Source organism: Rutidosis leptorrhynchoides, chromosome 4, assembly GCF_046630445.1.
Source record: "Rutidosis leptorrhynchoides isolate AG116_Rl617_1_P2 chromosome 4, CSIRO_AGI_Rlap_v1, whole genome shotgun sequence".
NCBI lineage: Eukaryota > Viridiplantae > Streptophyta > Magnoliopsida > Asterales > Asteraceae > Rutidosis > Rutidosis leptorrhynchoides.
In genome coordinates this window covers 28,304,905-28,317,165 of record NC_092336.1, presented here as the reverse complement: position 1 = coordinate 28,317,165, position 12,261 = coordinate 28,304,905, and the positions used below count along the sequence as shown (strand labels likewise).

Here is a 12,261-nt window from a genome sequence, read left to right as displayed (position 1 = left end):
CATTAAACTTATTGATTTGATTATCTGATTTATATATTTAACTACGGAGTTAAAAGATTATGCCAAACGATTGAATGAAAGGATATTTATTGAGTCCCTTAAGGATTATGATATTATTACGGGTCTCTGTTGTGAGGTCCACGTTGATTTGGGAAATCATTCATTTTTAATAGTATTCTGAATAAATGGTAAAGTGTTTGTTTAAATAACGTAATTTGGACACATACAATAATAAGGAATATTAACTGTTAGAATTAGATATATTTGATTTCAAGTTATTTAGTAAACGATAGTAACATTCGATTGATATTTAGATAAGTTAACTAAAACGTTTAAGATGAACAAGTAAAACACTAATTTACTACAGTATTTTCGAATTGCTACATTACCCGAAAAGCTACAGTGTTTTCGAAAAACACTATTTGCTACAGTAAAAATGACTTTGCTACAGTGCTACAGTGAAAACAACTTTGCTACAGTAAAATACTATTTGCTACAGTAAACACTATTTGCTACAATGAACACTATTTGCTACAAATATTTTTATGTCGACGAACTAGCAAACAAAAGCGGATCAGGCGGCCATGCGATCGCATGCCAAAAGCACTGAAAACCCATGCGATCGCATGGGGTACTGTTTCAAGTCACATACTATAAAAACTCGATCTGGTGCCATTTCTTTACTCATTCAAATATTACTCTGTATTATATTATTATTATTATTATTATTATTATTATTATTATTATTATTATTATTATTATTATTATTATTATTATTATTATTATTATTATTATTATGATTAATATTATGATTAATCTTAATTAGTAGTATTATTATTAATTAGTATTATACATAAAATACTACGATGAGGTCATGAGCGTGTCACTTTCAAAATGGTTTTTAAGCGGGATAGAGCTAAGGAAATTATGGGTTATTGCTAAGGAGGTTATAGATAATGTTCAGGGGTATATTTATGAATCAAACCTAGTGTTTATCATCTCCGTTGCGTCTACGTACTTTCCTACAATATTGAATCTCGATATTGATACGTTGAGATCTACGGTTATTTGGTAATCTGAGTTTCGGTCACATTTTGGTGAACGACTTTATATGCTGCTAAGGTGAGTTTCATTTGCTCCCTTTTTAAATGATTTTGCAATATATATTTTTGGGCTGAGAATACATGTACTTTATTTTAAACACAATGGATACAAGTACATACTAAATTTTACAATGAGTTTGAACCAAAAATCCCTTAGCTTTGGTAACTAGTAACTGCCGGTTATAAGAACTGGTGGGCGCGAGTAGTAGTATATGGATCCATAGGGCTTGATATCCCCGTCCGAGCTAGAGCACTAGCCTTTTAACGGACGTGTGCTATTTGAGAAGCGTACACGTTGGTTTGCTTGTATTATTAAGATGATTATAAAAAGGGTATAAATTATATATATGTTAAGTTTAGCTACCAGGGTGCTCAATCTTGTAGAATATTTTGATAAACGTTTCTGGATGAAATAACTGAAATCTTGTGATCCACTTTTATATACAGATTATACGAAACACTAAAACTATGAACTCACCAACCTTTGTGTTGACACTTGTTAGCATGTTTATTCTCAGGTTTCCTAGAAGTCTTCCGCTGTTTGCTTATATGATAGACAAGCTATGTGCATGGAGTCTTACATGGCATATTTTTCAAGAAAATGTTGCATTCACCAAATCATCACCATGTATCTTATTTTGACTGCATTGTCAACGGAAGTACTGTTGTAAACTATTATTTACGGTGATTGTCTATATGTAGAAATCATCAGATGTCGAAAACCTTTGATTTAAATATTCATATATGGTTTGCCTTTTCAAAAGAATGCAATGTTTATAAAACGTATCATATAGAGGTCAAATACCTCGCAATGAAATCGATGAATGACATGTTCGTCCATATGGATTTGGAGCGATCGTCACAGTTGGTATCAGAGCATTGGTCCTAGTGAACCAGGTCTTGCATTAGTGTGTCTAACTGATAATTGTTAGGATGCATTCGTAAGTCTGGAATTCGACCGTAGCTGCATGTCAAAAGTTTTGCTTATCATTTTTTTTTTTTTGTCGAAAATTACCTATTTATCATTCTTAAGTCTAGACACGTTTTCCTGCATTTATTGCATAAATAGTTTATAGACAAAAATTCATATCTTAGCGTATTTGTTACTGTAAACTTTTCCTGACATCTTCCGAAAATTTCTCCGTGATTTATGGAATTTGGTATTATATATACATATGTAAATTATGTATTGAAGAATAGCAAACTAAATTCTATAATCTAATTCATATCAAAAAAAAAAAAAAAAAATCTTCTCCCTAATTATACAAGATGGATCCCGTATCTAGTTCAAATTCCTTAAACACTGACAGCTATTCCGATATGGATATTCACCTGAATTCTGAAAACAGTGTAACCGAAATGGATCAACCAATTAGCCATCATTTATTCTAAATGAATTGGGGATGGGTTCATAGCTTACATAATTATTGGAGACAAGAAGAAGGCGATCCCTTCCATCCACCACATTGCCCTCTTGGCGAAGAACCTGAAGCACTTATCGACAAACCTGTTCGAGACACCATTTTCTCTCGCATTTCTAGAGTATCTCGTCACAATAATATACTATCTCAAATTCTGGATCTTATTCATTCGCTCGTCCAAACCGCCAATCATCCCGGTGTAGTAGAATAAGTCAACGAGCTTCGCGCTCGGGTAGTGGCTTTGGAAAATATGGTGCAAAGGTTACAAGCACCAGCAGCATCACCAGCATCAACAGTACCACCGACAACAACACCAACAGTACCATTACCACCACCAACAACATCTGCATCGCAAACCTCAACTTCACAATCTGTCCCACGAGCATCAACGTCATACGCACCGTAGTTACCAAGAAATACCAGCAACAATAACCGATGAAGTATTAACTTATTTCCCCTGAAGAAATTTTATGTATATTTAATATATATGAATTTTGAAATCAAAACAAATCTTTTCGTACTAAGCTATTACGTGTGAATCTTAACTGGTAGGTACTACTCGGTTAGTTCATATTACTAATATGCAATGATGTACATCCTTTCTTAACAACTTAACCATTGTTAACTACAATCTCTGTTTCAACTTAATGAATTCCATTTCATAATAAACCAAGTGTATTATTCAATTACATAATTGATTTTACATTTTCATTTTCGATGTACTCGAAACTTTCCAGAAAACATCATATGTGCCTTGTAAGGTTCAAAAAAATTCCACGAACACCAACATCCTTCACCGAAGAATATCAATAAGAATAATTAATGAAGTATTGATTTCATTAGTGAAATACTCCACGAAGATTATGTAATCTCTAATGTTTTAGAGATTATTCATTTCTAATTCAAGCCAAAAATCAAATGAGCTTAATATAATTTTAACTCATTTAATCTGAATTACATCTGAAGAAACTATACATACAGATATTTTCATAAAGACTGCAATGAAAAATTCTTTTGTACAAAATATTACTTGTGAAATCTTTAACGGGTAGGTAATACTCGGGAAATATATAAGTTCACAATTAATATGTTACACTGTACATTCTTCAACTTTAATTAAAAAAAAAACAATCATTAACTATACTCACTACCTTAACTGCAATACACAATCATTTTATACAAATTCAATTACATATTCTGATATTGACGGATCAGAATTCAAGTCATAACTCTGAACCAGTGACATCATTTTTAGATCTCTATATCTTTCAAAGCTATACTTTGACTTCAAAACTGTGCAAGATCCTTTAGCGTTGTTTTTACCGAAAATAATCTTGCAATCCTTTTTCAAAGTATCCAGTTTTACTATACTTCCAACAGTCAACTTCGACTTTTCAGATTAGCCTTATTATAATCTTGACATATACATTCTTGTTACCAGGGAACCTTTCATGTCCCACCACATTAGCAGTAAATTTACCAACAACTTCATTGATCCTTGACCTTCCGAAAAATCCTTATACTCATTGAAACCCCATCATGCACTCATCCACATCTTGTAACAATAATTTCCATACCAACTACCGGGAATTAGCAATCAGTATTTCGAATTTCGCAGCAATTCTACGCCAACGGTTATATATATACATATAATGTCCATCTCCTAGACTTACTTACTTCAAATGTGAAGTTTCTGAAAAATACCCCAAACTGCGAAACTAGTTCTCCGAATTTTGGAAAAATGCTGATAAAGCAGCAAAAACTGTAAATGACTTTAATAGTCAAAAGTTTGATGATAAAGAGTAGTGTGTTGGAAAATCATAGAAAAAGAGAAAATTTGGTACTGGAAAACGAATTGAGCAAACTATGAAGGAGGCTGTGCACAAATCACAACGACTAAACCTGCCTTCAAAGAATACAAATGATTAAGTATCTGCTGAAGTCATTAACGAATACCTTGCTCCTAACTCTAAACCTTCACATAAAAATCTTCTTCACCATCCGTTAATATTAGAAATTCTAAGATATTATCATATCTTTCATTATAAATATCTTCGATATTTCTGAAGATATCTTCATAACTATTATCATCCGAAATTATTTATCTCTTCACGTTATCTGTGTTACATCAAAAAAGAAACTATTTTAGTTTCTAAATTCTGAAACCTTCAAGTTTAAAATATGAATGTTTTGAAGTAGTGTTGGGAACTGAAGCATGAATTAGTATAATATAATGACACTTGATCAACGTGATTATATTACAGTAAGTCATGCTGAGTTTCTAATAGAACGTGATAAAGGTTCACAGATCACACCCTTATCATGAACCATGTTACATAACTCTTTCATTATATTTAACCTCTAAATATATCAAGAAAATATTTTTCTTGATGATTCGGTCTTTTCCAGATATTCTGGCAATTTAACAAGTCAGATTGTGCCATTACCGTTTCTTTCTTAGAACATTAATTATGTTCATTCCGAAATTCATACCTACGAATTCTGGACCATTATTCGCTTGACTTAAAGTCGGGAAGAGAAAACGAAAAGCATGAAGCTCCGAAATATAATGAAAAATATAAAGCCTGAAAACAACCCCAAAATTACAAACCGTGTATATCAATGCGTATAGCAATATACAGAAACGGGAGAATGAAAAACAATATAACCCCAAGGTAATAGTAGAAGAAAATAACCTCCTCTGGTGGCAGATGAAAAAGAAGAATGAATGATATGATAGCCAAAAAAATATCAAGAATCAGAACTGATGAAGCATTTTCACAAATCTTTTGTAAGTATGAAATAAGAAAGAAGATAATAGGAGTGGTGAAAATAAATGAAACGGAAGAGGTCAATTTATAGCAAAATATCAGACATAGCAATCGAGGCAGATTACGCATTTAATCAAAGGAAATCCTAATTTCTGCAAATTTCGAAGAAACAAATCTTATTTAGATAATGCAGATTTTCTATTCCTTAAATTCCGAAAATCAATCATTACTAAGTCAAGAGTTAAAAACGAATCTCTATTTCCTCATTTCACTCTATTACGATAACTTCCCTCATACGCTTCGAGTAATTGGATTGTTTTATCCATATTATTCAACGGTGATAAAAATTCTATTTATCAACATATATTCGTCATGAAAACATTTTTATTGTTAGCCATGACGACCTCACTCAAATTTCGGGACGAAATTTCTTTAACGGGGAGGTACTGTGATGACCCGGAAATATCTGACCAAATTTAAACTTAATCTTTAACGTTTCCGACACGATAAGCAAAGTCTATGAAGTTGAATCTCAAAATTTTGAACTATTCAATTACCCTTCGATTGTTCTCAATGATTCGCGAACAATTATATGTAAATAGATACATATACTATAATTTGAAAACGTAACAAAGTGTGGAGTATATGATACTGTGCATTAAACTTATTGGTTTGATTATTTGATTTATATATTTAACTACGGAGTAAAAGATTATGCCAAACGATTGAATGAAAGGATATTTATTGAGTCCCTTAAGGATTATGATATTATTACGGGTCTCTGTTGTGAGGTCCACGTTGATTTGGGAAATCATTCATTTTTAATAGTATTCGGAATAAATGGTAAAGTGTTTGTTTAAATAACGTAATTTGGACACATACAATAATAAGGAATATTAACTGTTAGAATTAGATATATTTGATTTCAAGTTATTTAGTAAACAATAGTAACATTCGATTGATATTTAGATAAGTTAACTAAAACGTTTAAGATGAACAAGTAAAACACTAATTTACTACAGTATTTTCGAATTGCTACAGTACCCGAAAAGCTACAGTGTTTTAGAAAAACACTATTTGCTACAGTAAAAACGACTTTGCTACAGTGCTACAGTGAAAACGACTTTGCTACAGTAAAACACTATTTGCTACAGTAAACACTATTTGCTACAATGAAAATGACTTGCTACAGTAAACACTATTTGCTACAGTATTTTTATGTTGACGAACTAGCAAACAAAAGCGGATCAGGCGGCCATGCGATCGCATGGCAAAAGCACTGAAAACCCATACAATCGCATGGGGTACTGTTTCAAGTCACATACTATAAAAACTCGATCTGGTGCCATTTCTTTACTCATTCAAATATTACTCCGTATTATATTATTATTATTATTATTATTATTATTATTATTATTATTATTATTATTATTATTATGATTAATATTATTATTAATCTTAATTAGTAGTATTATTAATAATTAGTATTATACATAAAATACTACGACGAGGTCATGAGCGTGTCACTTTCAAAATGGTTTTCAAGCGGGATAGAGCTAAGGAAATTATGGGTTATTGCCAAGGAGGTTATGGGTAATGTTCGGGGGTATATTTGTGAATCGAACCTAGTTTTTATCATCTCCGTTGCGTCTACGTACTTTCCTACAATATTGAATCTCGATATTGATACGTTGAGATCTACGGTTATTTGGTAATCCGAGTTTCGGTCACATTTTGGTGAACGACTTTATATGCTACTAAGGTGAGTTTCATTTGCTCCTTTTTTAAACGATTTTGTAATATATATTTTTGGGCTGAGAATACATGCACTTTATTTTAAATACAATGGATACAAGTACATACTAAATTCTACACTGAGTTTGAACCAAAAATCCCTTAGCTTTGGTAACTAGTAACTGCCGGTTATAAGAACTGGTGGGCGCGAGTAGTAGTATATGGATCCATAGGGCTTGATATCCCCGCCCGAGGTAGAGCACTAGCCTTTTAACGGACGTATGCTATTTGAGAAGCGTACACGTTGGTTTGCGTGTATTATTAAGATGATTATACAAAGGGTATAAATTATATATACGTTAAGTTTAGCTACCAGGGTGCTCAATCTTGTAGAATATTTTGATAAACGTTTCTAGATGAAACAACTGAAATCTTGTAATCCACTTTTATATACAGATTATACGAAACACTAAAACTATGAACTCACCAACCTTTGTGTTGACACTTGTTAGCATGTTTATTCTCAGGTTTCCTAGAAGTCTTCCGCTATTTTCTTATATGATAGACAAGCTATGTGCATGGAGTCTTACATGGCATATTTTTCAAGAAAACGTTGCATTCACCAAATCATCACCATGTATCTTATTTTGACTGCATTGTCAACGGAAGTACTGTTGTAAACTATTATTTACGGTGATTGTCTATATGTAGAAATAATCAGATGTCGAAAACCTTTGATTTAAATATTCATATATGGTTTGCCTTTTCAAAAGAATGCAATGTTTATAAAACGTATCATATAGAGGTCAAATACCTCGCAATGAAATCGATGAATGACGTGTTCGTCCATATGGATTTGGAGTGATCGTCACAGTCAATGACCTCATTTGCAATGAGTGCCCCATCTAGAATGAATCTACTTTTAATAAAAGCATTTTGTTCGACACCAATAATATCCGGGATCACTTTCCTAATACGGTTAGAGAGCACCTTAGCAAGGATTTTGTAGTAACTTCCAATCAAGCTAATCGGGCGAAAGTCGTTGAGACCTAAAGGATCCGATTTCTTTGGAACAAGAGTGATAAAAGAGGCATTACATCCGTCGAAAATTTCACACTTGTCCCAAAACCAATTGAGAGCTCTAAGGAGATCAACTTTAATGAGGTCCCAATGCATCTTGAAAAATTTGAATTTAAATTCGTCCGGACCCGGTGCTTTGGACACCCCACACTCGTTAATGGCTTCAAAAATTTCTGATTCTGTGAAGATACCTTCGATATCCGCAGCTTGCTGTGATGATATACACCTGATCTGACTTCGCAGCTGAGGTTGATCAGACTCAGGTCTAAATCGCAGCTTGTTCGAGGTGATCTTCATAAACTGTTTACTAAAGTAGGTATGTTCCTCGTTTTTTATGATTACCGAGTCTTCGCACCATATACCATCAATACTCAAGCCACGAATGTTACGTTTAGCGTACCTCCTCTTTATGATAGCATGGAAATATTTAGTATTCTCATCCCCTTCCAAGTTCCATTTGACACGTGCTTTTTGTTTCGCCATGCTTGCTCTAATCTTTTCCTTTTCAACTCACTTCTTTCTAACGTTCATCCAATTGTCACGTTCATTATCATTCAGGTCTCTTTGCTCAGCTATTAATTCCCAATGACACGCACTGTTTTTAAGATCGTTGATCTCCTCCTCAAGTTTGCCTAAAGACTTAATGCTCCAATCCTTTAAAGCATTTTTTACATTTTTCATTTTATTCCTAAAAACACAATCAAGCCTACTACCTCCGACATTCATACTCCATGCCTTTTTGATAATCTCCTCCGAACCTTCATTATCTAGCCATTCGTCAAAAATCTTCGTTCGCTTCGGACCAAAGTCTATATCTTTATCTCTAAGGATTAGTGGACAATGGTCCGAAAGTTTCCTTTCGAGAGCCAAAGTAGAAAGATCACCCCAAGCTTGAATAGACTTCTCGGAGACTAAGAATCTATCGAGCTTGGTAAATTTAAGGCCATTATCACAAATTCTAGTAAACCTTTTACCTCCTAACGGGATGTCTAATAACCGCGACTCATTAATAAAATCATTGAACCAACTTGCTCTTTTGCTCATAAAGACACAATTTTGTCTCTCCGAATCTTCCCGAACTTCATTGAAATCTCCACCAAGGAACCAAGCAACATCATGTTTACCTACAAAAGATCCAAGACTCAACCACAATTTTAATTTGTTAGCATCCTCGTGAGGACCATAAACATTCACAATAATTGACTCAACATCCCACCCTTTCCATCTTTCTTTAATTGCAACATAAAAATCACTTATTATACTTTCAACAGCCACAAATACATTAGTATCCCAAATAAGGAGAAGCCCGCCCGATTTACCCACTTTTTCTTTTTGAATGAAATCAAACTCATCCGACCCCCATATAATACTGACCCAATTTCTATCTACACAATTGCACTTGGTTTCTTGTAGTAGAATTACATCAGGTTGTTTACGACTAACCAATTTTTTAAAATCACCAACTTTACTGTCTTTCCCTGACCCGAAACCACGAATATTTAAAGAAAGCATTCTCATAATAAAACAATGTAAAAACGAAAGAAGGGAGAAAAGAGGAAGGATTAGACTTGTCTCTTGTCCCATTCGAGACCAATTTGGTTGGCGAATTCATCCAACCCGATGCTATCTTCTGACAGGTTCAATTGACTACCTCCTCCTCTTGATTTTGCTTTTCTTGGACCAGACACCTTCTGATTAGAGTGATAATTCTTTTGAGCCGAATGCCTTAAGTTAATCGATGGGCTATGCTTCCTTGATTTTGATTTAGACTTGGCCTTATGTTTTGACCTAGCTAGGGTTTTTGCCCTCATGATCATGGAAGATGAATGCCATTTCCTTACACTCTGCCACACATCATTCAAATTTGATTTTCTATGAATGGGGACTTCGATGTTGATCCCATCATCACACACATCTGCATTTTTAGGGATGTCATCTACTTCTTCGTCATATTCTGGTACAGACCCCATCGTCACTTTCCCTTTCTTTTTTCTTCTGGACAATTTTATTGGCACCGAATCATTATTATTATCTGTGTTATCAACGCGACTCAGGCTGTGATGACCCGAAAATTTTCGACCAAATTTAAAACTAATCTAAATATGATTTTGACACGATAAGCAAAGTTTGTTAAGCTGAATCTCAAGATTTTGGAACTATATTCATGTAATCAATTACCTTTGACCATGCTCGACGATTCACGAACAATTATTTATAAATAAATATGTATATATATAAATGTAAGTATATATTATAATTTGAAATTATAAAATATAATTTAAATATTAAAATTTAATATATAAAAAGATATAAAGTAATTAAGTTATACTTAAAATAAATTTATATGATTCCTATAAGTATATATTATAATATGTATATATTGTAATATTTACATAAAAGTTTATTACTCAATATGAGTCACCATATATATAATTACTAAATATTACATAATTAATAATTTATATATATTAAATATAAATACAAGTTAAGGATATAATTATCATAATAACCTTATTATTACGTTTATTATTAATACTAATATCAATATCAATATTAGTTTATGTACATATTATAATTGAAATTTAAATATTATCAGTTATTTTTGTAGTTATTATTAACTATTAACATTATAAATATTGTTGGTAAAATTATTACTAAGAATTATAAATATTATGATAATTATTATGATTACCATTATTTTTACTTTTGTTATTATTATTAAAGTCATTATTAATATTAACATATCAATAATACAATTTATCATTTATATTGTTAATAATGATTATTAATATTATCATAATTGTTAATGTTTATTATTATTATTAAGATTTATAAAATTATTATTTTTATTAATATTATTATTATTATTATTATTATTAATCTATTTAATTAATTTTTTATCAATTATAAAAAAAGAGACCGTATATATAAATTTTGGTAAATCGGAAATTGTTCAAGTCATTTTCTATCTATTGCTGATTGTTTAACTCGTACAAATCAGGAATAATAACTTCCAAATTCAGTTGCACGTCGTGATCTTCTTTATTTTTATTTTATTTTATTTATTCTCTGATTAATTATTTTGGCCAAATTATATTGATATAAAGCAAGAATTACACTGAGATATTACCACACTCAATCAACACAGCATCCTCAATATCAATTATCAATTTATACAGCCCTAAATCGTCGAATTAAATAAAAATTATGTATAAACACATGTACCTACTCTGTTCGTCCAATATTTTTTCTAAAACTCGAATTAGAATTTTTTTTTTCAAATGTATTAATACAATAATGTTAGAATTCTTTAGTTTAAACTATCTGCAAAGTTGCAAATTCCAATTCATCATAACGAATTCTAATTTTGGAGTCAAAGTTCTAAAGTAAAAAGTCAACGAATTTGTTCTTCACCAAATTCGCTTTCGTTTTGAAGTTTTTGATAAAATTAATGATTTGTAAAGCTTCCATAAAAGTTTTCTGACCTTTTTCGTGTTATAAACTTTTTCTAAAACATTCAAAAAGATCGAATTCATGTTTGAGTTTATGAACGTGTTAAACCACAGTTTTTTATTATTTTTTTATTATTATTTTTGTTCATCTTATGTCTGGTGATTTAAAATCACCGCTTATGAACTGTTTTAATTCATTTAAAAATCCAAAACACATTTTATAGATTTGCTGTTATGATTATTGAAAATTGAATTGGACGACTGGTTTGATAAAGAAGAAAGAAAATGAAACTGAATAAATACGGGTTATAAATTAATGGAATGGGATTAATTATGAAAAAAAGATTGGTTCATATGGTGTGGTGGAGTGTCAAGTTAGCTGAAGGTCACGGGTTCGAGCCCTGCAGTGGCCATTTTTTTTTAGAACTTGAATAGAAGGTAGTTTATTATCATTTTCATTTTTATTATTATTATTACGATTATTATTATGATTATTATTATTATTATTATTATTACTACTACTATTATTATTATTATTATTATTATTATTATTATTATTATTATTATTATTATTATTATTATTATTATTATTATTATTATTATTAATCTTATTATTTTTATCAATGTTATTATTAGAATCATAGTTATTATTATTATCATGTTAATTATAGTTATTATTATTATTATTATCAATATTATT

The 12,261-nt window shown here is 31.2% G+C and overlaps 1 protein-coding gene across 1 annotated transcript; it reads right to left on the bottom strand.

The window, feature by feature from the left end:
* Nucleotides 1-8,619: 8,619 nt before the first annotated feature.
* On the bottom strand, nucleotides 8,620-9,627 carry LOC139840523 (uncharacterized). Its single transcript, XM_071830787.1, has one exon. It carries the CDS (start codon nucleotides 9,625-9,627, stop codon nucleotides 8,620-8,622), a length of 1,008 nt encoding a protein of 335 aa, XP_071686888.1.
* Nucleotides 9,628-12,261: the final 2,634 nt, after the last annotated feature.